At 39.3% G+C, this 26,198-nt stretch overlaps 2 protein-coding genes across 2 annotated transcripts; one reads left to right on the top strand and one right to left on the bottom strand.

Moving 5' to 3' along the window:
• Window positions 1-5,273: 5,273 nt before the first annotated feature.
• LOC126592978 (3-oxoacyl-[acyl-carrier-protein] synthase III, chloroplastic-like) lies at window positions 5,274-15,744 on the bottom strand. Its single transcript, XM_050258814.1, has 9 exons — window positions 15,599-15,744; window positions 10,303-10,686; window positions 8,636-8,784; window positions 7,948-8,084; window positions 7,044-7,149; window positions 6,840-6,958; window positions 6,522-6,586; window positions 6,208-6,430; window positions 5,274-5,806 (listed from the first exon to the last, which is right to left on the bottom strand). The coding sequence occupies exons 2-9, from the start codon at window positions 10,497-10,499 to the stop codon at window positions 5,585-5,587; spliced, it is 1,218 nt and encodes a 405-aa protein (XP_050114771.1). The 5' UTR covers window positions 10,500-10,686; window positions 15,599-15,744; the 3' UTR covers window positions 5,274-5,584.
• On the top strand, window positions 15,628-25,370 carry LOC126592979 (uncharacterized). Its single transcript, XM_050258816.1, has 3 exons — window positions 15,628-15,775; window positions 16,507-16,682; window positions 25,063-25,370. The coding sequence occupies exons 1-3, from the start codon at window positions 15,628-15,630 to the stop codon at window positions 25,228-25,230; spliced, it is 492 nt and encodes a 163-aa protein (XP_050114773.1). The 3' UTR covers window positions 25,231-25,370.
• Window positions 25,371-26,198: the final 828 nt, after the last annotated feature.

The raw sequence follows: 26,198 nt of genomic DNA on the forward strand, positions 1-26,198 counted from the left end.
TCTTCAAACTTCGCCAAACTGGTAGCCTTTGTGACTATATCTCGAAATTTTGGCGTTTAGCCACTAGATCGACTGAAATTAGCCTGATCTTGCTTCAAAGTTGTTTCATTGAAGGGTTGAAGAAGGAGTTATGGTTCGATGTGAAGATATTGAAACTTGTTAGTGTCCACGATGCTATTTCGCTAGCTATGTAGTTAGATGCCAAATTTGCTAAGCTTAAAACCTCTACTCCATGACCCACTGTTCCATTCAAACCACCAACCACTACCCCTATTCTTCTGCCTCACACAACATATCGATCGGGTACTTATCCTATCAAAAAATTATCCCCTGCGAAGATTTAGAAGAAACGGGAGTGAGGAGAGTGTTGGTTTTGCACTGATAAATGGGTCAAATGGCATAAATATGGCTTAAAACAACTTCTAATGTTGGATGTCTTGGATTTTGATGTGTGTGACTTACCTACCTCTGAAGAAATTATTGAGTGTCAACACATGCAACTCAATTCATATGCCTTCTATGACATTGGGGATAGCCAAATAGCTCGCACTATGAAGGTCGAGGGGGTACTTAATGGGCACAATGTTAGGATCTTGCTTGATTCTAGAAGCACTCACAACTTTGTGGATTCTAAGTTGTTGAAACAATAGGGACACATGGCATATCCTAGTCTAGACTTTGAGGTTATGATCCCATATGGTGGCAAGGTGCACAGTTATGGTTGTTGCAAGGTTACTCCACTCTCATTAGAGAGGGTATAATTGCAAGGTTGATCTCTTCTCGTTGCCATTGGAAGGTTGTGATGCTGTCCTCGGTGTACAGTGGCTCTCCACTGTGAGCCCCGTCCTATGGGATTTTCAGTTATTAACAGTAGAGTTCACTAAGGATCACCACCAATACAAATTGTCTCACACTGTGACTCCACCTCAGTTAATTCAGGAGACCTCTCTTCAGCACATTGACAAGGAGTTAGGCAACTCTAACTTAGGGCTTTTCCTATATTCTATGGAGGGTAAGACATTGGAATCATATGACTTTAAGTATAGAGCAATTGCATGAACTTCTGCAAGTGTTGGGACAATTTGACGACATTTTTCAAGTTCCTACTAAACTGCCACCTCTTCGAGCCCATGACCACCACATCCCTCAAGTGCAAGGAGCTAAACCACCAAATATTAGACCCTATCACTATGGTCATTTACAGAAAACTGAAATTGAGAATGTTGTTCATGAGTTATCGGCTGCGGGGTTCATTTGCCAAAGTCACAGTCCTTTCTCATTTTCGATGCTCTTAGTTAAGAATAAGGAGGGCAGTTGGAGGATGTGTATCGATTATAGGGAGCTTAATGCCTTGACCATCAAGGAAAAATACCCCATACCCCTTATTGATGATTTTTTGGATGAATTATATGGTGTTTGGAACTTCACTAAGCTTGATTTGCAATCTGGATACCACTAGATTCTGATGCGCACTAATGATGTGGAAAAGACAACGTTTCGAACTCACGAGGGGCACTACGAGTTCTTGGTAATGCCCTTTGGCCTTACCAACGCTCCGGCCACTTTTCAAAGCTTGATGAATGATATATTCAAGCCTTATCTCAGGAAGTTTGTGTTGGTGTTTTAAAATGATATTTTGATATATAGCAAGAGTTGGCAGGATCACTTACAACACTTGTAGATGGTGTTGGAAGTCATAAGGGCAAACCAATTGTATCTTAAGAAATCCAAATGCTCATTTGGACAGTCAAGTGTTGAATATCTGGGCCATATTGTGTCTCACCAAGGGGTAATAGCTGATCCTTCTACGTTATCAGCCATCCAAGAGTGGCCTACTCTTAAATCTGTCAAGGAGTTGCGAGGCTTCCTCTAGTTAACGAGGTATTACAGGAAATTTGTCCCGGGGTATGGTAAGATATGTTAACCCTTATATCAGTTGACTCGAAAAGACTGTTTTCATTGGGGTTAAAGAAGCTGCACAAGCCTTTGCGACCTTGAAAGCCATCATGGTGTCCCCATAGGTATTGACTCTTCCTATTTTCTCAACCCTTATGAATTGGAGTGTGATGCATCGAGAAGTGGCATTGGGATGTTCTTCAACAAGGAGGGAGACCCATAATATTCACTAGCCAAGCCTTTGGTCCTCAAAACCAAGCACTCTCCACTTATGGAAGAGAGTTAATTGTTATAGTGTATGCAGTAAAAAAGTGGCAGAATTACTTGCAATGGAGACATTTCGTCATACGAATAGACCATAACAGCCTCAAATACTTCTTAAGTCAGAGAACAAACACTTCATTCCAATAGAAGTGGGTTTCAAAACTTATGGGGTATGACTATGAGATTCAATACAAGCAAAGGTCTCAAAACATGGTGGCTGATGCACTATCAAGGTTGCAAGATGCACCTTTATTACAGGAACATAACATGGAGACTCCTACGAACAGTGAATGTGTTGCTATCTCTTACCCTTATGTGAGTTGGGAGTTGAGAAAAAGTAGTGAAAACGATGATTGGATTATGGAGAAGAAGAAATAATTGATACAAGCTCAACATGATGGTTCTTGTAGTTCGAAGATGAGCCGATACTCCCTTGACAAGGGTTTCTTTGCTACAAGAAAAGAATTATGTTAGGACATGCTTCTGAATGGAGATTTAAGATTATTGTAAAGTACCATTCAACCCCATCTGCAGGTCACTAATGAGTGCTCAAAACTTATCAAAGAATTAAGAAAGGATTCTATTGGAAAGGAATTAAAAATGATATTCAAAAGTTCATAGCTAAATGTCCTACCTGCCAACAAAGCAAAGTTGAGAACATTTCATCCCCATGATTACTACAACCACTTCCAATACCCTAGAGAGTTTGGAGTAATATCAGTATAGACTTTATTGTGGGCCTACCCTACTGCAAGGGCAATACTGTGATTTGGGTGGTAGTGCATAAACTCTCCAAGTATACTCACTTTGTTCCAATGTCACATCCATACATTGCATCTTCTGTAGCACAACTTTTTATAGAACACATATTCAAGCTTCATGGCATGCCTAGTTCCATTATGAGTGATCGAGATCCAATCTTTTTAAGTTCTTTCTGGAGGGAACTTTTCATGTTGCAGAATTCTAAGTTGTATATAAGCTTAGGGTATCACCCTCAAAGTGATGGGCAATCAGAGGTGATGAACAGGTGCTTGGAGACTTACCTAAGGTGTTTTGTAAGAGGACAGCCTAAGAAATGGTGTCAATGGTTACCATAGGTGGTGCTTTAACACTTCCTTCCACACTTCTTGAAAACATACTCCCTTTGAGATAGTATATGGGTACCCTCCACCACAGGTAATTCCTTATGAGTCAGGCACTACAAAGGTAGGAGTTGTGGAACAGGGATTAATGGACAGGGATAAGGTGTTATCAGTGCTGAAGAATAATTTAGAGGTAGCACAGAATCGAATAAAGCAGTACAGTGACAGGAAGAGAACTGAAAGGCATTTCGAAATGGGAGAATTTGTTTATTTGAAGTTGATGCCTTATTAGTTGCAAGCTTTAGCACCACAAGCTACAACCAAGGTACTATGGACCCTATGAAATTGTGGATAAGGTTGGATTGGTTGCCTACAAGCTTAAGTTACATACTGAAACAAAAATTCATCATGTCTTCCATGTAAGTTGCCTCAAAAGACATCTTGGACCAGCCATCACCCCACAAATTGAACTGCCTCAGGTTACAGAAGATGGGTTGGTTCATAACATTCCTCAAGCAATACTTGCTAGGAGGATGTACAGGAAGGGCAAGGCTGCGAGAGTACAGTTGCTGGTGCAGTGGAAGGATCAAGTGGAAGCCAATGCAACTTGGGAAGACTTTGATGAGTTCAAGAAAAAGTTTCCAGATTTTCCACTCTGAACCTTGAAGACAAGGTTGTTCGAAGGGGGAAGTACTGTTATGAATTGTGCAGAGGTTGTTAGATCGAAGGAATAAGATAATGTAAGGGAATTTGGGCCAAATTGTAAGGGGCTTTTGTATTTGGGCTCAATAGGGATAACTTAGGTCTTTAAGGGAGTCCATTTGATTAGTATGTTAACTGTCTAGTTGGCATACATGCAGTGTGGAAAACATGTACTAGCGCGAGGATATATGCCAGTCCAAATTAGTTGTAATGATATCAATTTGAAAATTAATAGTATATTCTCTCAACACTCTCTTCTTCTTCCTCTCTTTGTTAGCCATAACCATCATTGCATTTACAGGTTGAGACCTTGTTGGTCTGGGTTTTATCATGTGCCTTATCCGACATCGTTTCATCTGCCCAATTTGTCCTTATTGAAGACGTGGTTGCAGCGGGCGAGGCGGTCCGCTAAAGCGCAGTACGGGTGGCACTTGCCGACAGATCAGTACGGAGAGTTCTCAGTGTTTATACCAAAGAAGGACGTGGTGTTCAAGGAAACTAGGGTTTTGGATGTGCTTAGGAGCATTCCTAGGGCTAGAGTGAAGAGGATGAGAAAGAAGATGTTGGAGATGATACCAAGAGTTATGTATAGAAGGCATGGGAGCTCAATGGGATTAAGAGCTAAGAAGGATGCTTTTGATCTTGCAATGAATGGTGTTTTGAACAAGATTAAATCTAGGTTCCAGTTCAACCTAGGGTTTTCCCTCAATGACCACTTGAATTTTACTTTTTTTTAAATTATTTTTTTCCTTTCTTGGCATTGTAGTTATTGTAATTATTGATTATGTTGTACATATATTTAGTTATTTTGCAAGTGCAATGCCACTTGATTAAAGTTAAAACACTACGTTTGGATGAAGGAAATAAACTTAGAATTTTGTCAAAAGTCAGAATTTATAAATTGACATGCATCAATTCCTTTATTTGAATTCATAAACATAGAAATTTAGAATAAAAAAATATATCATATTTTGGGACCTCAAATTCCTAAGTTTAAATTCCATATAAATAAATGTCATTTTTAAATTTCTATGAGTGAGAGTTTAAAAATAAAAGATTCCATATTCAAATTCAATTATTTTTTTTAAGTTAACCAAACAAGAAAATTCACAAATTAAAAAAAAAATAGAATTCTATCATTTCGAACTTTCTTAATAATCTTAAATTTCTTCATCCAAATAAAATATTGAGAAAAATGTTCGTAGATTTGGATTTGGCCAAATCAACTAGAACAGTGTGCTCCGCCGTCTGCGCCAAGTTCAAATCCCGACCCTTGGATGATTAAACTTCAAATTACGTTATTATTATATTGTTTGTCAAAAACAAAAGTTTTGAAAAATGCTCAATTCAAACATGAGATATAGAATAGCTGTCTTCGTTGCAGCATTAGAATTGTTATTTTAGCCTTGGCTTGTGACTCAAGAAACAGAAAACAAATAAATTATTGGACCTACGAAAAACAATACAATCTTACTGAGGGTGCCAAAAACTAAAGAAAAACAAATGAAAGTGAGCTGATGGAGATTTGATGCAACAATACCTAATACATTTGGAACGTGATGCAAGAATTGCAAAACCGCGCTTCATACGGCTAGGACGACGTTCTTGTTCTGTATTGGCAGGAGGCGAGGTTTCGAGTTTCAACCCCATCTGAAAATGGTAGAAGCCCAAGTCAGACCTGCTCCAAAACCGGCAGCTGCAATAGTATGGCCTGGTTTCACCTTCCCGCTTCTCACAGCTTCGTCCAATGCCAACGGTATGGAACCAGCACTCGTGTTGCCATAGTTTGCCAAGTTTGAAATCACCTGTTCTGATGGGATTTGCAAGCGAGTAGAAACCGCATCAAGGATCCTCTGGTTTGCCTGCATTATTGATTTGTCTTATCAGAACACAATGTACTACGTCGCTTGTTTGCGAGGAAAACCTTAGGTCATTAAGAAGCTCCCTTGAAGTGCTATATTCGTTCAAACTTCCCATTACGAAGAAAATGAAAATGTAAGCATTATTTCTCAATAGTGTACCAGTTTAGTTCACTGGACATGTATGACAGGCTGGTATAGTTTTGGAAGTAAAAAATTATTAGGCTGAAGTTACTTGCCGTATGTCTATTTTCCATGCCTAAATATTTTCTGAAATTAAACGTAATGTGGGAAAGAAATTGTAGTTAAATGATAATCGGTAGCTATAATTGACGGTAGAGCAGAGAAATCGTTTAATCAGTAAAACCTGGGGTAAACTTTCCCAAAGATATCATTCGTCATACCTGATGGAGCAGTAACCAATCAATGCTAGATGCAGGGAGACCAGCCTTTGCAAGGGAATACTCAATTGACTGTGGCACAACACGCACAGCAAATCGAAAGACCTCTTTACCATTCATTTGAAGGCAGGAATATGAAGCTTGTCTTGGAGGGAAGCCTAGGACTGAACCATTAGAACCCAACTCATCGTCTGTTTCATTTTCTTTCAAGGCGGCATTTAGATGTCTGCAAAGAGAGTGATCGGTCAGTATCAGAAAAATACTGTACTTGCTGAAAAGGTGCATAAAACAAACATAGCAATCGAGAAAACACAAACCTGTATCCTTCACCATCACTATGCACATCAAAAGAAAGCAAACCATCATCCTCACCATCGCAGGCCTACACAATTATGAAATTTCTGCTAAGTGCAATGAAATGTGTGGAATGAAATCTTTGCTAATAATTCATTTGATCCATTCTGGAAACGACAATATTAAGATAGTATGGTATGAGTTTCTGAAAAATGGAGACAAAATTAACTGCCAAATAAAGCAAAGTCCAAAGTTAGAAGCTGAGAGGGACTTCAATGCCCTTACATAGAAAACCAGTGCTTAGATATATGCCAAAATTTCATTATGCAACGTAAACACACCTGTATTAATACAGCCCCAGCAGCATCCCCGAAGAGAATACACGTTCCTCTATCGGTCCAGTCAACAATCCGAGAAAGAGCATCAGCCCCAATAACAAGAACATTTTTAAATCCACCAGCTGCAGTTTGCACAATATAGTTTAATCAATTAAACGTGGGAAATAACAGCGGGCATCCTTAGAGCAAAGTAAACCAAGTCGTTACCCTTAATGTGACAATATGCTGATACTAGACCCAAAATAAATCCACTACAAGCAGCTGTAATATCATACACTAAAGGATTCCTTGCGCAGCCGAGTGCTTTCTGAACCTGAAATTACAATATAATACAAATTGAAAAAATGTAAGCATTTACTGTATTAATTAAACAACATAAGCACTAAAAGTTTGAATTTTTGCTCGAGCATTCATTAAATTGTGAAGCTCAACAACATCAATATTTAGCTCCACTTGCATTACACGGGTTTCCAACATGCAAAATAGAGTAACACTCAGTTGTTCGTTCTATATCACGTGTGAATCGTGATCAATATAGTCCAGTATAGTTCACGTAGTTGGTCAAAGTTCGTGCCATGGAAAAAGCATAAAACTATATAAGCACAACAAACTTAATCAATAAAATAATCTACTAGGAATATAAAGAAGAGACCTTAAAAAGCTACAGTTTTTAAAAGTCAGCCAGCGGTAGTTCGACCAAATACTGAACAAACCAAAAAAAGCATGTCACATCTAGTACAAAACTCCAGTCCAGTCAAGATGAATCACGCTAATGGGAACTCTTCTAAAGTTCTTAGACATAGATGCCCACACGGATACAAGAATCCACTTCTGTCTGAAATAGAACCCCTTTATAAATTAATGAAACTTGCAACGATCTGTTACTTTTTATTTTTCTTCTACATAACAAATAAATACACACCTAGATAGATGAAATTTTGTTCATCACCTAAAGATTTATAAGCCCCTAAAAACATGGAGAATAAAATATAATAGGAATCAATATTGGCAAAACAATCATATAATGCACACCACTGTGAAGCTCAATCCCTTCTTCTTCTTTTTTAAATCCTGACGACTTAATCCAGATACCACCCAATGATCTACATACCTTAGGGGCACAGCCAAAGATATCATCAGGCGTAGATGTGCACACCAAGATTAGGTCCACATCATCAACATCAACCTGTGCCATCTCAAGAGCTTTATGCGCTGCCTCGACCGCTAACGTTGTCAGGCTCTCTTTGCCTCTAATTTTACAAGAAGAATGTCATTATATAGAATGGGTAACATAAAATATCCACTAGACCTAAAAATGAGGACGAGAAAAGAGACACATATTTGACTAAAATAAGTGTTCAGATAAAAGGTAAAAGCATTCAAATATCCAGTACAACATAGGAAAGTCCCTCTTAGGCTCTTACACATCTTACACTACCAGCATTAATCAGGTCAAACCTCGCCATATGCTTATAGTTTCAGTTGTCCGAATAGAATGGTGAAGCCATAGTACTATGTAACAGATTTTGTTCAATAGCGACAGAAAGAAGGTCATACAAGCTGCTATCTGACGAACCTCATCCTAGGCAAGATTCAAATCATCAACCTGAGAGGTCCAACAGATTGTTTCCTCTTGTAATGCAGTGCATATGCACCACAAGTATGAGACTATGAAGCCGAATTTCCTAAGTTAAACTCATAGCATGCGATTTAAAAAAAGAGGCTCGACACAGGCTAAGCTACCTCAAACTGTTTACCAAATTTACGACATTATCATGCACAGAAAAGTATGACCTGACCTGAAATAACTCGTCGATTACGAATCCCAGTGCGAACAGATATCCATTCATCGTTTGTATCTACTACTTTCGCAAGATCGTCATTTGAAATCTTAAGACTGGGTACTGCTGAGCCGCATCCAATTAACTTGCAGCCTTTAGTGACAAGCCTGAAATAAAATAGAAATTATTTAAGATCAGACAGATTATCATTTACCAGCTTGTATTCATACCCCCCATCTAACCAAAATGCAATCCCAGTACTGACAGTGGCTCTGGGCAAAGGCACTCTGTTTATTACATAAAACACATAGCAGTGGCCACGGTCCAACCTGGGATAGCTTTAACCAAGAACAATTAGAATTAGATGCAGGAGACAATTTTAAAAGATCCGTCCAAAGCCATGGGCCACTGGTAGGAATTACATTTTAGATTTTACAAAAACAGAAATAAACAACCAATTCATTCAGGACAAAGTTCAATAACACACTAGGCATTCAATAAAGGAATTTGGTAATTTGGTCATGTTCTACATTTAGCACCCTTTACCAAGCCATTAAAGAAGAGGTCACACTTGGTGCGATGGCAAGTGCCTTCGCCCATGAGCGGTAGGTCTTGGGTTCGAGACTTGGGAGCAACCTCTCCATAAATGGGGGTATGGCTAGCCGACATTCACCTCTCACAGACCCTGCGTAAAGCGGGAGCCTTGTGCACTGGGTACGACCTTTTTTTTACCAAGCCATTAAAGAAGATAGCTACAGAGCGCAAAGACAATCCAAATGCAAGAAAAGGAATAAAAAAACCTTCATTTGATAAACAAATTTTTTTTCTGGGGTTCATAAGATAACCAGATGACAATAGGCAAGAAAAAGTTAGTGGTAAACTGATAAGATAAACTTTTAGTTTTGTTCATGATTATTACCTTTATTTCCCTTCCATCATCCAAAACATTCTCTTATTTTAAGTGGGAGAGAGAGCAGACAGATGGTGAAGCCATCGGAAGAACAGTGATACAAGCAACCTTTAAAAACCAATACAAAACCTCATCTAGAAGTATCATCAAAAGGAAATCTAATATTTTTGCCAAATACTGATTCACCTAAGCTCATGCATGTAATCCGACTTACATCAATGAAAACGCTTCTAACTTAGTTGCATCCTCTAGTTAGTCCTAAAATTGATTTGTTAGACAGTTTACTTTACTGTGCCATAATCATCTATGTATATGTAAACTTCCCCAAATTTTAGCCTTAAATTGATTGTAGTTACTAAAAAGTCGGCTTGATTTTGGAATCGGTTGTAGCTGGCTTCGTTGCTTAAGCCTTGTAAATCCTACTGCAATGGAGATGCATAAGATCATCCGATTCCAAATCCTCAGTGATAATATATCCGAACCAAAATTTAAAAACTTTGTGCAGCACAAGTTTAAACATGGGAATTTATTCCCCATCCCTTTCCCACAGAAAATCGCTATGCACTGGCATGCTATTGCCAACCATAACTCGAATCCTACTTATCGAAACAAATCTAGCATATACAAGTAAAACCAGAAAGCTAAAGAACTTTATGACTAAATGCAAATCATGAAGCTTTCCAACAAAGATAATAAATCATATGCAAAATCCAACCTACAAAACAATAAGGGGCAATATCACCAAAAAGAATGAAAGAATGGAGATTGAAGTCACTTGGGTGATCGAGATTCAGAAGCGGAAGCTCCGACATGCTTCTCTGCGCCTTCAAAAGTGCTGGAGCAGAATACCCTCTTGGAGATTCCCTCAAGGGAAGGAAACCCAGATCCAAAAATGCGTATTGAAGGCTGAATCTTCCTCCTCTGGCTAGGAACTGTAGGAGCAGTGAAGAACCCAGATGCATTGGTGGCCATTTATTTAAGCCCACAAAGCAAAATTTCAGACCCACAAAAAATATATGCAGAGCCGGAGAGAGATTGAATTCAGCTAATATATGAGAACCAGAAGACAGAGAAACAGAGGAAAAGATCTACAGCTATGGCGGAGAGACAGAGAGACAGTGGTATAAGTAGACCGGCCCTTCTTTCTTCGGAGGGTCACCTACACAAAATCTCTATATACTAAAACCCAACCACGTGGTACTGTGGATGACCAGTGGGTGGACGAATTTGCCCCTGTAATTGTCTTCTGTTGTTCTTCTCTGTGGTTTTTAGAGTGAGAAAATGCCGGTTTTGTCCACATTGGACACGTGTTGATCATCGGCAGAATGTCTTTCTACTTTTCTTTAGTTTCTTTGCCTCACTTTTTCATTTTTCTCTGTTCGTTTTTCTTTCTTCGTTTTCTTGGTTTCTCCCGCTCTTCGCTTTCTTCCTTTTCTGGATATCTGCCGTTCTTCGCTATTGTTTTCTGCCATTTTTTAACCCTTGGTGGCTTATCTTTTGTTAATCTTTGTGTTTGCAGGTGTGGAGCCATTTTTCAAAGGAAAAATTCATCGGCCGGTGAAGGTTATTTAGCTTGGTGGGTTGGGTTATACGGATCTTCAGCTTGGTGAATGTAATTTCTCCTGATGAGTTTTTTTTGTTTTTTTACTGCAAGTGTTTGGTTTTATGTTGTCTTATTTTAGATTTTACCAGTGGGTTTCTTATTGAGAGATGTGTTTTCAAAATTTTGAGCTTTTGTTGTTGTCAGTCAGTTTATGGGTATGAGATTTCGATTCTGTTCCGTGTGAATTGTTTTTCTATGGTTTAGTCATCTAGGAAAAGAACCAAGTTTCATGTATGGGTGTTCGCCATCTGAGAAGGGAAACATGAATTTTGTTTGATTGGAGGTTGGTTGAGTGTGGTCCATATTGTATGGATCCTTTGTATTTGAAGCAAGATTTTGATAAAATTTGAGTATTTTTTTGCAAGTGATTACTTTTGTGTTTTCCAGCACTCTATGCATATTTTTTAATAACGTATCAACAATTAGGTTTCCATAATCTTAATGACTTGCAAAGATGTGTTCCAATTAGTCTGTGAACTTCACTATTGTATAATATTTCAATTAGTTGAATATATTTTTTAACTAATTTTAGTATCAGATTGTTTTGGGTATCTGAGTAAGATTGGGAAAGAAAAGGAGATTGTGGAACTTTCATGGTTGAGGTTTGTGATTTTATGAATTAGTTAAGTTCTAAATTTTTAATTAAGTTCACTCAATATATTCACATTTGTGTATATTAGTGCAGTTCCAGCACTCTATACGTATTCTGCCCTGTAGCATGTACTCATGCAGTTCCAACTTTTCTACAAGCTCGATACAGGGAAATGAACCTTTCTGTTCAATAAAAAGGTATAATTTTTTTCCCACTTTTGTGTATATTAGTGCTTTTTGTTATGATTTAATGAGTTCGTGCTTTTTGTCGCTTAAGTAACATGAGAATATGTTTCTATTAGCAACTATGGATTACAATCGACTATCTTAACCAATCAGATTAAAGCTCCACCAAGGTTTGCTTGCTGTATTGTGTTTTATAATCTCTCACTCTCACTTTCCCTCAGTTTGCTTCATATGAATGTGACTGCATATAGACCACATATGCTAAATCAGTAAATAGCAAAGACCTCTAATGCATGTACTGTTGACAATGAAGCAAGTCAGATTACCATGTAGAATTAGATTTGTGCACACTCATTTGATTTCTCATTTGGCTTCTTGATTAATTATTATAAAGATTGTGAAACTTTTTGTGCCTGGATTTCTGTTTTGTAGTTTTTCTTTGCATCTGGACCACTGCACTTTAAAAGTGTTAAGGGTGAGATTTAAATGCTCAAACACTCTATTTTTTTTCCAAATATATACCTTTCGTTCTGTTCGGTTTTAAATGTTAAAAACTAAATGGTTATTTGGATAAAATGGTTTATCAGTTTATGTTATGTGTTGTAATCAGGAATTCAATTGTATTGGGTAAAATGCTTTGTCAATTTATGTTATAGGTTTGTGCTTTCAGAAAGGGGTGAATGGGGTTTTGAAAGAAACCTGTCATCTGTGCGATGATATTTGATACCGCAAAGGGGGGTGAGCACACAATGAAATAAGTGGAAGTCCATTTTCTCAATAATGTAATAAGCCCTATAGTTCTTCGGACCATGAATTGGCTTTGGGGATTTGGGTTGATGAGAGACATGATGAGTTTTTTCGGTTTTGATTTTTATTACACAAATTTTCAATTGGATTGTGTTCTACCTTTCAAATTTCTGCACCGTACTTATGTAAGGAATTCCTTCTTTTAAATACAATGTTAAGACCGTCGGGTTGCAGCGTAGATATAAAGTTTTAAGGTGAGATAAAATTGAGTTAGCAAGGGTGCAAAAATGATTTACAACTTGGGGTGAGAAAACAGAGGCAAGATAGAAGCGTGTGAGAGAATTTTTTTGGGACTTACATGGTGATTTGTGATGTGTTTAAGAAATTTGGTCTGTGAGTTTTATTACTCATCGTTTGGTTTTTTTCCTTTGTTCATCTGTTTCCTTTGCAGGGTGTCTTTATGCTGGGATCATCACAGCTTACGCATCTTTTCAACCTTTAAAGTCCTTCAGGGTAAGATTTAGGTAGCAAAATAGTTGATTGAAAATTTGAAACGAAGAGTTGGCTTTCTTTTTGTTGAACTAATTTAAACTGCTTGGGTGTAAGATTTAGATAATGAAATAGTCCATTGAAAAAAAGCGTTTAAAGAGCACAGTGTTTAATATCGTTTAAAGCTTTTACAAAGATTTAAAAGCTTTTGTTATTAATTAAAGCTTAATTATGAATTCAACCATATATTTACTTTTAATCCATGATGTAATACTAAATTGAAGTGTGTGATTCAATTACCTTTGTTAAAATTTGTATTTTTTTAATTAAAGATCAAGAACATTGACAATGACAATTTTTTTCAATGGTCAGGCATTTCGTTTGCTTTCATTGTCAAACAACATTGTCTGGTGATTGTCAAACAGTGTCTTCTGTTTTGAATAAGTGTGTTTTCTTCTAATTATTGTTGGTGTTGTGTTTTATGATACATATAACTTTGGTGTATAAGCTAACTTATATTCTTCCAAGTACTGGTAATTATGCAATTTTTTTAACTATGTTTTTTTAAACTTTCACCAGTGATTTAACCTTTGTTAATCAATATTGTATTTTGGTGTCATATTGTTACGTGACAGTTGTGTTCTAACAATGGGCTGAAACTATAATATTTCGGTGTTGTATCAATGTTTGATGTAAATAATGACAACGCATTGCAAAGACAAATAAAAACATGTTTGATGATAATTATCCATTCGATTATTACATGCTTTAGTGAGTTTCTTGCCAAATGAACCTCACTTTCTCTCTAGCAAATCAACTCTGTTTCGATTAAAAAAAAATTTAAATGAAAAAGGCTTGGGTTTTATATTCTGATTCACTGTGTTTTCTTCTAAATATTGTTTTTCCCCCGGTTTATGATATGGATAACTGTAGTTGGATAATAATGTGAGCTCAGCTATATTCTTCGAAGCAGTGACCAATAAGGAAGTGTGTAGAATTGTAGAAGTAAATAAAAGTCTCAATCTTTAAGTTGCTCTGTGCACAATGAAATTGAATTTTGATTTTGTGTTTCGGCATACCCTTACTAGAATTTTGTGATTTCGGAATTATAGAAGTTAGTGGCGATTCGAAACCAGTTAACTGGGATGAGAATTAGAGTGATTTGAAATCGGAGAACAAGGAATTGCAGGATATAATGGTAATGGTGAGGATAATATGATGATAACACAAGTTCACTATTTTGCAGAGATTTTTGAAGACTGATTTTTTTTTTTTCATTTTTGCATTTTTAAACAGGTGGTGTTCTGATTTTTCATTCCTTCTCATCACTTCTACAAGAGGTATGTTTCTGACCGAGAAAAATTTCCAGATCTTCTCTCCTCATTAAACTTTCCTTAGGATTGTGAAAAAGCAAAGGGGTTGATTGGAATGATGGTTACCAGGAAATTCCATGTGCTCAAAACCCAATTCGATTCCGTTGCTAAGAGTTTGCTGAGCAAGTCCCTGTACGGAAACATGGTTGGAGTCGTTGGTTCTATGTGGGTTCGGGGCAGCAGCTACTTTTTCTTTGTTTTTGGATTTGTAAGAAGATACATGCTCATGTATGGTCAAGTTCGAGTCAATGATTTTCCCAGATGAAAAGTTTGATGGATTTGAACTGATTAATGGGTTTCTTTTTTCAGATTCCATTTCTGCAATTAAAGATTGCTTAAAGAAAAGTTGTATGTAATTGATTTTCTGCTATAATGTTTTGAATTTCTTATTTATATAGTTCTACATATTCTTTGTTTGCATTTATTTTACTTGATTGTATTAGTGGTTGCTTTTGTTTTCACCCAGCTACCAAAACTTTGCCTACACTATCCATCTCTGTTCTCCGCCGTCCATCACCGTAAGTCCTTTTTCTTTTTCCAGAATTTTCAATCCTTTTATGTTTCATTTTCTGAAATTTTCATGTTTCTATGCATATATATATATATGTATGTGTATATATTGTTAGATATGGGACTGTAAGCAGTAGTGGATTAGTTGGTTCTACTTCTGCATTTCCTCTTCATTAAAATGTTTACTTACCTGCTTTTAAGCGTCTTTGTTTATGTAAGACCGACAATGGGTTAGCGGTAACTCCTTTTTTACATCATATTCCATTCCATAATATTACACTATTGCATCTGGAATAGCAACATTTATTCGGTGTCACCTAGAAAGTTTGTTGAAGTATCATGTCATATGTTTTTTATAATCTATTTGACATTCCCACGGCAACGCGCGGGCAACCGTTCTAGTAGAAAACTAAAAATCAGGATGAGGAATAAATAAATAAATATATGGGGAGTTAACTGTGAGAATTGGATCTTTGAGGTGCTAAAGTGAAAGATTTTACAAACTTGAGTGACCGAATTGCAGAAAATGGAGCCTGTAAAGTTTGACAGAACCGAAGTGGAAGGAAAACCACCTTAAAGAGAGAAGAGAGAGGTTTAGCGGATGAATTTATACTTAGAACCTCAAGGATCCAACCGTATAATCCACACTTTATTACAGCATAAGCCGAAAGCCATCTGGGTTTTCTTCAAAACTTCAAGCAGTTCAATAGCAACTGAGATATGCCCTTCTTCTTCTTCAGCTCAGATCTGTAAGTTCCATGCTTCTCTCTTTCACTTACTTTTTAAAGCTTTATTAGTAGTTTCTTGGATTGGGTTAATGGGGTTCCCGTTTCTTGCTTCTTAGGTTGTGTTTGGTTGGTGAGAAAATGTAGGAACAGAAAATTAACCCCAAAGTTTCTTCCTTTTTCCCCTTTCATAGATTGTGTTTTAGTATTTGTTACTACAAACCAATAAAAGCTGAAATTGCTGAAGTATTATTACGATGTTTAGGAAAATAAGGTTTTTTTATCCTTTATAATTATTTTGCTATTTTCATGCTCCCATGGAAGAAATTAGAAAAAATCCATCTTTAAATCCAGAAATACTTGTTAATATATAAATTTAAATCCTTACAAACTCAAGGTATGAAGCATGGTTACATGAAATAATTGTAAAAGGATAAATAAAGATAAAGTTTCTTGCTAATGGTTATTGGTGTCCAACAGAACTATAAAATGAGAAGGTGCCGTCAAATTTAATAACTTCTTACTCTTTTTTGTGAATTGTGAGTTGCCTCTCATTCATAAAATATTAGGAAAACTAAAGGGCTTGAAAACTTTGAGTTTTAATGATAAGGACAAAATAAAGGGTAAAGTGAATAGTACCAGGATTGACTTTACAGTATAAAAATGTGGTTTTTCGTTAAAGTGAACAGTACCGGGTGCTTTTCGTTAAAGTTCCCTAAAATATTTGATATGCTAGTTTGGGAAATGTATAACAGATATCGGTGAGCGCTGCTTGACAATGTCCAGACCATGTTTGTTGGTTTGTCTGCTCCTGTTAATTGTGTTTACGTCACAGTTCGAATGGAAGAAATATGGGGATGATGATCCAAGTCCAAGTACCTCCAAGAAACACAAGTACATATCTGAAAGGGAAGAAACTGCGAAAGAAAAGGTGAGTGCTTAATGACTTCTTTTCTTTGCCTTGCATAACCCTTTCGTGTATTTTGGAGTTGGAAATCTACGCTTCTTTACTTTCACAAGTGTTAGTTTTAAAGAAATATACATGTCCTTTTCAGTTATTCATTGTTGTTAACATTATGCTATTTAAGAAATTTCAGTAACCAATAAGCCGGTCTTCAAATTCGGAAATTTATGTCATACGTTAAATTCAAATGTAGACTTAAGTTTTCAACATACCTGAGTTTAGGATCTTTTTGTTGCTTCAGTTGGGACTTAGGTTATAACTTCTCATAGCAGTTAATTATAACAAGCTCACATCTTCAGTGCCCAGAGTAAGTGTTTTACAACACCACATGAACGATCTAGATACAAATGCTTGAATTGATGCTGCGGCCCCTAATAATTTGCTTCTTCTGTTAATGGTTTCTTTATCCGTATTGTTTGCGCATTTCTCTAAGGCAACAGTTATTGGGATCGCAATAAAGTCCTCGTGCACTCTGCCATAGTGGACAAAATAAGGAAGGGAGTGAATATGACATTTTGGAGTGCTAATCTCAATTTTTTTTTTTTTCTTTTTCAAAATGACTGATCTTTGATTTCCCTGGGTTGGCCTTTAAATTTTTCTGAGAGAAGGAATATGCAGGATTATGTAGCTTTTCAAATTACAAAATTATCTTCAATTGTCCTTCCTAATTTAATTGTTTTGGCCTTCTTTGTTTTACCTTGTTTTCTTCTATGGAGAATGTTTCTCCAATTTGCACAAGTTTGTCTGTATAGTTAAACTGCATTTTCGGAATAAGAAAATCCTCTTGCTTATGCCTAGCTCACATCTTACCAATTGAGAGATAGGGAGAGAAGAGGGGAGGGAGAATTCACCCAGTCCAATGACTGGACTTTGAAAATGCAGATAATCCTCTGTGTTCGTAAATATATTCATGAAAGGGAAAATACAATAAATCCTCTTGCTTATGCTTATCATTTTTAGTTTAATGATTTGGTTTCCCTTTCATGGAATATATAAACAAAGAAAACGGTAGGAAGAACTTTGTGAGAGAGAATTCACCTAGTTTTTGTAAACTAACGGTGCTAAAGGCCATGTAATCAAAGCATTTATGTAATCCCAACACAAGTTATTAGATAAGGGCCTTTGAATCTTGTTGCATTAAGTACTTCAAAGGCAAGTTCACCTTGGATATTCTTAAACTTTTTTTTGGGCGTATTGTTTGGGCCAAAAAATATTGGTTTGGGCTGAGTTTAGAATTGTTATCAGCCCAGAGGCCATGCTTAGGAGTCATTGGGGGTTATCCAGCTCATGGGCCGAGTAGTCAAGGCTGGCCGTATCACATTACGAATCTGTGGGGTGTGGGTGAGTCATATTACGGGAAGGAGTTTCGATAGGATAAGGATGTTGGAGTTTGAGACTGAATGCGGCTTGATAACAAGTCGGGTTCAAAGTCCTAGTAGGAGTAGGACTGACCGAGATAAGGTTGGATCGGGGAAACGAGTTCTAATCCGAGAATGATTTTGATTCAATGCAAGCTGACTATTATAAATAAAGGAGGAATAACATCGATAAGACTCCCTCTAATTCAACACACAAACTGCCCTGCGCAAACTCTATCTCTACGCAAAACCTCGTAACAACCTTGAGATTTTTACTTTCTTTTTCCGTCGACACATCTTCAGTTTGGATAAATAGCACTGTGGAGGCAATCGGCGAACATCTTCAGTTTGGATAAATAGCACTGTTGCCGTAGAATCAACCGACTGTGAAGCATCTTCAGTTTGGATAAACAGCACTGCGACAGGGTTGACTGGTTATCTATCCAAGTCTTGGTCGAGAAGGATTTTCGGATCCTTATTGGCAGATGTCATCTCATCAGCCTTCTCGGCGAAGTGAGATGTTACTAGGGCTCGGCACATTGAACGCCGAGTTTTCTTATGATTGGATACTCACAAGTAGGTTTTAGAGTTCGACATTCTGACGGTTGAACCACATTTACCATCAAGACAAATATCTATTTTGAGTATCTATGCCCTTCTACTTTGGTGTAGATTCGACGTGCTTATAATCTTACGAATATAATCATTGTGACGGAATCCAACGCCGACGATTTGTGAACTTCGCAGAACTAGCAGCCTTGTCTTCAGGCTCTAGAACCTGAAGGTCGAGACGTGTTCTTTCCTCGGTCGTAGTCGCGAGATTCAGAAGTCAGCAACGCACTCAACGCAACATGAACATATTTTACTCCTCGGCCGAACTCGACCGACGAGTTGGCACGTCCTGCATCAACCAAAGGACGTAGTTAGCTTATTAGTTACTCGGCCTACGCGCCACATAGGCTTGGTAGTTTTTAGGATCAAAATTTTGGCACGCCCAATGGGACCCAGTGCTAAACTACGAAGTGCATGACCATCGAGACACGATCAGTCAAAAAGAAAGTAACCATGGGAAAATCAGCGACCGATCTGCCGGTTCAGAGTCCTGGACAAGAGGTGTCACATGCGCGAAATCCTATCGTCGCTGTGACCCCTGAGGCTGCAAGTGTGACACACCGAGAAAAGGAAGTGTGCCTGGGTACCCAGCCTCGAAACACAGAAGTACCCAACTGAACTGCAAGCGTTTTCATTGAAGGAATAGTGGAAGACTGCGACAAAGACGATGGTGAAGCCTCTAACCCTCCGATTAGGTAGTTCTTCGAAGATGACTTGATGAGCAATCTCGACAGGTTGAACAGACAGTTGGTCAAAAAATGAACAATTTGCTTGAAGTGATACAAAGCAATGGTGAGACCCATACCAGATTGCTCGAACTATTAGTTAGCAAAGTCTTCGAAGGAGGACCTGTTAATCAAGCTCAGCAGCTTCCACTTAAAGGTAATCCGCTACAGGCCGAAGTAGTGTCTACTCGGCCCAAAACGATTGACTTAGAAAAAAGGGGAGGATCAAGTAGTAGGTTAGCTGAATCCGACCAGAAAATGGAAGCAACATCCGTCGATATGATCGAGATCCAACAGATGATCGATTCGACCATGAAAAAAAGGTCGAAGTTCCCGAAATTCATCCACCCATATCCAGCTTCTGTGGAAAAGTTCGAATATCCTAAAGGTTTCAAGATTCCAGATTTCAGCCTTTTTGCTGGAGAATCGTCCTTATCCTCGTTAGAACATGTGGCCCGTTTCACTGCGCAATACGGAGATGTCAATAGTGATTTCCATAAGCTACAATTGTTCAACTTTTCGTTCACAAGCTCAGCATTCGCATGGTATATCAACCTCTCATCGAATTCCATTCAAAGTTGGGAAGAGCTGGTCGAGAAGTTTCACGAATAGTTCTATCGGCCGGGGATGGAATTGTCGGTTTCTGCATTGGCTTGGATGACTCAAGCTTCTGATGAGTCGCTAATGGATTATCTTACAAGGTTTAAATCGGCCAGGAATTGGTGCCGAGTACCTTTGCCTGAAGTTGAATTTGTTAGGCTTGCTCTGAACGAGCTTGATGTGGAGTACAAAAAGAAATTCTTGGGGGCAAACTTCCGAGATATGTATGAATTAGCCCAACATGTCGAACAATATGATTATTTGCTCCAAGAGGAAAAGATCTCAAAGTCCCCATCCCAAGGAACAATTTACAAAAATCCCACAGTCAGCTACGCATCGGTCGAAGGCAAAAAATCCCAATACGTCAGTGTGGACGCGATCGAGATAGTCATAGACAAACTATATGTTTGCAAGGCATTGACTCAAATTAATTCCAAGGATACCAAAACACGCTCGACCACTGAGGAAACAGCTAAAACATCAAAAGTTTACACTTTTGATATCACAAAGGCCGAGGCAATTTTCGATCAATTATTGTTAGCAAAGATTATCAAACTTCGGCCGGGACATAACATTCCCAAGGTCGAAGAGCTTAAAGGGAAGACGTATTGCAAGTACCATAACTCGACTAAGCATACCACGAACAACTGTGTCATGTTCCGTGATGATATTCAAAGCTAGATCGACAAGGGCAAGCTAAAGTTTCCTGAAAAGCGAATGACGGTCGACATCGATCCATTCCCTTTGGCAACGGTTGGCATGGTAGACGCCCAATTGCCCAAGAATAAAGGGAAAGGTAAGGCCGAGTTTGTTTCAGTACAACATGTCCTAAAGAAAAACTCTCGGCTGCGACTTAAGAAGCCACCCACCGGGTTTTCAGGACTGGCGGTAGTCAAATCCATGTCATATTCCAGTGTAGAAGAAAGTGACAGGCCGATAGTTTTATGCAGCAATTGTAGGGCACGCGTCGTATTAACTGAACCCGAGGAGAAACTGCCTCAGACTCAGACTCCAACATCACGGCAACCATCTACGGCCGCGGCGACACCTACAAGGGAACTTAGTGGAGGCCAGCGCCAGAAAGTGTTCGATAGGCTCGGCTCGCAAAAACGGACTGACGGCCCTACCTTGGCCAGACGGCTTCTTGATTTCGACTCGCCGTTTTATAACGAGATTACTATTCGCATAATTCCAGCAGCTAGTTCAACCACGACCTCGGGGACCTCAGGTGCTGGTTGAGCTTGGGTTGCCTGGCTGGGTGAAGATGGTTAATTCTCCGTTGAGGCCTGAACAACAGGAGCAGGAGGAGAGGCACTCGGAGCAGTTGTCCCGGTGGTGTGGCTAGAGATAATACGAATCTCCCGTGCTCCCTTCTTCGCCAATTTCTTAACGTGTTTTGGGGGACAAGGGGCTTCACCTGCCATCTCGGCGTCCAGGTGAGGCCGTTTGCTTAGTGTGTTTTGTGCGGCAGCTTTGAATTTCTTGGAGGAAGGGGCCAATTTTTTCTTGACCATAGCCGGGGTGACCACATCCGCCTGTTTTAGTATCCAACTGCCTAAGAAAGCGAAATCTCATTAGTAAAACCCTTCCAAGTGTTTGAAGAATAAAAGTAGAGACAATCGTATACCTTGGGGTGCCTCTTTAGATTGAGGGGTAGAAGTTTTCTTGGGTCAGTCACCAAAAATCTTGTTGACTACGTCCTCGATCGAAGCGCCAAAAAAGCCGTGGGTATATGCTTCCCACCAGTCGCCTAAAGTATCGGTGCCGAGAGATTCAGGAACAATTGGTCAAAGGCGGAATTTCTTACACCGTTCTTAAAACTCTTTCTCGGTGTCTCTGCACTCCCTTTCTGAGGAGCCAGATAGGCGTCCTCGACTTAGAAGGGAGCGGGAAGTAAGTAAAGGCACCGGGCAACCTTGGAGGTAACCAAGTTGTCGGGCAGCAAAGTGGGGGTGGTAGACTTCCCAGCTTGCTCGGCGAGCATCGTAACCAAGAGGAAGGTCATGAGTTAACACAAACGACCCCAGTTTTGATGAAAACCAACATCGTCGTTTTCATTCTAGGTTGATGTGGGAAGTCGGATGGAGTGGGGGTATTCCTGACGACGACATACCAAGAATTTGTCGTCGGAAAGGACATCTAGGCCAAAGAAGTGTTTGAAAACTTCTTCAGCTCGGTGAGGAGGCACTGGTCGAGGAGCCAATTGAAGGCTGAGTGTTGCAGTAGATTGGAGGTTGGAGATTTCTGGCCGAAGGGTGGAGAAATAAACCTGTAGCCAGAGTTGGAACACCCAGAGAGGTCCATTCTGGTGTGGGTCGATCTTATTAACAGTCGTCTCAGCGAGGCAGCGTAGAAGACTGGCAAGGATAGCCAGACTGAGCGCCATAGAATGACCACTAGCCAGGGCCTCCGCCACCGGCATATTTTCAGCCTCCGCCACCGGCATATTTTCAACCAGACACTTATTCGACTTGGTGCAACAGATGAACTTGTTGTACCAGTAAAATGAGAAGGCTTCATGTTCGCCCTTCTGCAAATTCGTATCCCCTCAACTGGCAAAATGAAGGATGAGGGTGTTGTAGTTCAGAAAATTCTTGTGCAACTTCCGAACTTCCTCTTTTGAAGGCTCTTGACCTTTTTGGGTCAACGCCTCGACGGCCCGTTCGTCAAACAGTGTTTTGAGTTCGAGGTTTGATGGGCATCCAACAAGGGTGGCATCTATTGGCATGCCAGAAGGAGGAGTTCCGAGGATAGCCGAGATGTCGAGGATAGTGGGGGTAATAGGGCCGAACGGAAAGACCATGGTGTTGGTGGTCGAGCACCAGAAGCTTTGAGCTGCCATGAGAAGTTCTTTATCCATGGTAATCTCCATAGTCGAGAGCTTGATGGTGTCGTGGATACCGAGAGCTTCCCACTCATTGCCAAAGAATTTTTCCATTCCTATGACCCAGGCCGCCCAGTTCGCATTGGTCGAAGGCCAGGCTCCTTGAGGTTTTGTCTGGCACCACTTTGACCAGTCAAATCCTTGCAGCAAATGTGCCAGGCAGTGTTTTTTGAATAGTTTGGTGATGGATGATGGTACTGTGTCTTTAAAGAGTGGGCCCAGAATTTGATGAGTAGTGTTTGGTCACTCTCGAAACGCAGAGTATTGATGGCGTTTTGATCTATGAAGTCCTTGCACTTGTTGCACTCGGTGGAGAGCTCTGAAATGAAAGAGGCCATTGATGAAGGCTTAAAGGTTTCTGAGATGAAAGCTTAGGATTTTCTGATTTTTGGAGGTTTTGAAAACAAAGTGACGAGGAAATCTCGAGGGTTTTGGAAAGCGTAAGGTACAAACGGAAGGAATACGGGTATTTATAAGCATTTAGGACAGAAGGCTAAACGTTTGATTTTCAAAATCAAGGGTAGAATCAAGCGAGAAAGTTGGTAGTCATTGTACATGCTCTTAGAATCAAGGCGAAAAGATCAAGGTTTTCGGGGTTTGAGGATGCACGATGGCATGTTGCGACGGGTTTAGTGCAAGAAAGACGTTTCAGCGGTCACATGTTTTCGAGGATCATGATTAAGGGCTGCTAGGTTAACCAGGGGGCTGACATGTGGCAGGACACTTGGGAAATCAAGATCATGGGGTTATGTCTCATAAATGCGCATGGTGGTATTTCTCAAAAGGACTCAATGATTATCTTTAGGTCGGTTTCACTTCTTCAAGGTCGAGGCTCAAACCAAGGGGTACAGGTTGATGACCTCAGAAGCGAGGGGGCAATGTTATATTGGTTTGGGCCGAGTTTAGAATTGTTATTGGCCCAGAGGCCGTGCTTAGGAGTCGTTGGGGGTTATCCAGCTCATGGGCCTCGTAGTTAAGGCTGGCAGTATCCCATTGGGAATCTGTGGGATGTGGGTGAGTCCTATTAAGGGAAGGAGTTTCAACAGGATAAGGATGTTGGAGTTTGAGACTGAGTGCGACCTGATAACAAGTCGGGTTCAAAGTCCTAGGAGTAGGACTGATCGAGATAAGGTTAGAACAGGGAAAGAAGTTCTAATCCGAGAATGATTGTGATTCAATGCAAGCTGGCTACTATAAATAGAGGAGGAAGAACATCGATAAGACCCCGTCCAATTCAACGCACAAACTGTCCTGCGCAAACTCTCGCTCTACGCGAAACCTCTCAACAACCTTGAGATTTTTACTTTCTTTTTCCGTCGACACATCCTCAGTTTGGATAAACAACACTGTGAAGGCAACCGTCGAACATCTTCAGTTTGGATAAACAGCACTGTTGCCGTAGAATCAACCGACCGTGAAGCATCTTCAGTTTGGATAAACAGCACTGCAACAGGGTCGACTGGTTATCTATCCAAGTCTCGGTCGAGAAGGATTTTCGGATCCTTATTGGCAGAGGTCATCTCATCAGCCTTCTCGGTGAAGTGAGGTGTTACTAGGGCTTGGCACATTGAACACCGAGTTGTCTTATGATTGGATACTCACAAGTAGGTTTTAGAGTTTGGCATTCTGACAGCCGAACCACGTTTACCATCAAGACATATATCTGTTTTGAGTATATGTGCCCCTATACCTTGGTGTCGATTCGGCGTGCTTATACTCTTACGAATATAATCACTGTGACCGAATCCGGCGCCGACGATTTGTGAACTTTGCAAAACTAGCAGCCTTGTCTTCAGGCTCTAGAACCCGAAGGTCGAGACGTGTTCCTTCCTCAGCCGCAGTCGCGAGATTCATAAGTCAGCAGCGCGTTCAACGCAACATCAACATATTTTACTCCTCGGCCGATGAGTTGGCACGCCTCACATCAACCGAAGGACGTAGTTAGCTTATTAGTTACTCGGCCTGCGCGCCACGTAGGCTTGGTAGTTTTTAGAGTCAACACGTACACAATTTACTACTTACGATTTATGTTACAATGCATTATTTAGCTACTTGCCTCTTACATACCTGTGGTCACGTAATGGCCTGATTCTATGGATTATGGTAGACTGCAACTTCAACCTGGTAGACATGTCCATTAACTTCATTGAATATCAACTTTACTGCAGATTATCCTTTCCCAAGAGAAAAGTATACAGAAACTTAATGAGCTTGTGCGGAGTCTTCGAGAACAATTGCTACAATGTAGAGGTGAAAATGAGATTGTCAATGACATTTCAGCCCCTTTGACTGAACTTCTTTCTGAGCTTGAAAGGCATCCACTTTTGGAGGATTAGTCATTGATTATACGTGTTAAACATCAATATGTTTGTATCTGTAGGTAGGAAAATCCAAATTCTTTTTTATTGCTTAGCTTCATGTGAAATTACATCCGTTTAGTTGCAAAGTGCAATATCAAAACTGTTATCTTCTGCCAGTAGTTGTGGGTATATAAGGTTCATATGCTTTACTTTTTTGCCTTACTCGTCAATGTACAAATCTGCAGTAGTCGGTGATAGCGAATTGATTTTGATTTGATGTCTTGGTAAAATGTGAGTCAATAGTATGGCCTTGTTCGTATCTTGGTGATATTCTAAGTGGATGGTTTGGTAGATTGAAATGAAACACAGGGGATTATGTAGAAAAATTGTTAGAGAATACCGGGATTGTTTATTGTTCACCCCCTTTAGTGATTCCTGGTAAACGATCAGTTCTCATTCAGCTTACCAAACTTAAACATGAACAAACACCTTGGCTGGAGTCCTGGGCTACAAATCTTGTCTTATAAATTACTAAGTTTCTGCACTGAGTTTTGGAGTCGCTAACGGGGTTGTCATTGAGGAGATCCAGATAGTATTATTGTGCTGAACCTTTTTATTAGTTGTGCTGTTGCTAAGAAGTATCAAGAACACTATTTATTAGCTTTTGTCCTTTTGTATTCCAATCAATTTTGTCCTCTCAATATTAATCTGTTAAAACAGAAAAAAAAAATGAAAAAATTCTGTGTTCGTAAGTGTACTCATGACTCAGTGAAAGAGTGTGAAGTGGGTGTAGAGTTATTCCTTGCTGCCATCATCTTATGTTTGAAGTCCAAATTATGTTGTGAAGAAACCTTTGTTGAGGTTCATATTTGGTTTTAATACTTAGATGAGCTTAATTATGATGAAATGCCTGCCATTTCAATTTATCATTTTGCAAAGAAACATATAAATGCGACTGCGTTTTAAATTTGGTACCATTTTCTGGAATCACCATTACCGTATTC

This window comes from Malus sylvestris, chromosome 12, assembly GCF_916048215.2.
Source record: "Malus sylvestris chromosome 12, drMalSylv7.2, whole genome shotgun sequence".
NCBI classification, from domain to species: domain Eukaryota; kingdom Viridiplantae; phylum Streptophyta; class Magnoliopsida; order Rosales; family Rosaceae; genus Malus; species Malus sylvestris.

Bases quoted from the DNA above. Each gene is read 5' to 3' on its own strand.
- LOC126592978 (XM_050258814.1), bottom strand. From the start codon at position 10,499: ATGGCCACCAATGCATCTGGGTTCTTCACTGCTCCTACAGTTCCTAGC. The intron at 6,587-6,839 runs GTGTGTTTACGT...ATAATTGTGTAG, and splicing joins CTGGGGCTGTATTAATACAG to GCCTGCGATGGTGAGGATGA. The intron at 6,431-6,521 runs GTTTGTGTTTTC...CTCTCTTTGCAG, and splicing joins AGTGATGGTGAAGGATACAG to ACATCTAAATGCCGCCTTGA.
- LOC126592979 (XM_050258816.1), top strand. From the start codon at position 15,628: ATGAATTTATACTTAGAACCTCAAGGATCCAACCGTATAATCCACACT. The intron at 15,776-16,506 runs GTAAGTTCCATG...AATGTATAACAG, and splicing joins TTCTTCTTCAGCTCAGATCT to ATATCGGTGAGCGCTGCTTG. The intron at 16,683-25,062 runs GTGAGTGCTTAA...ACTTTACTGCAG, and splicing joins AAGAAACTGCGAAAGAAAAG to ATTATCCTTTCCCAAGAGAA.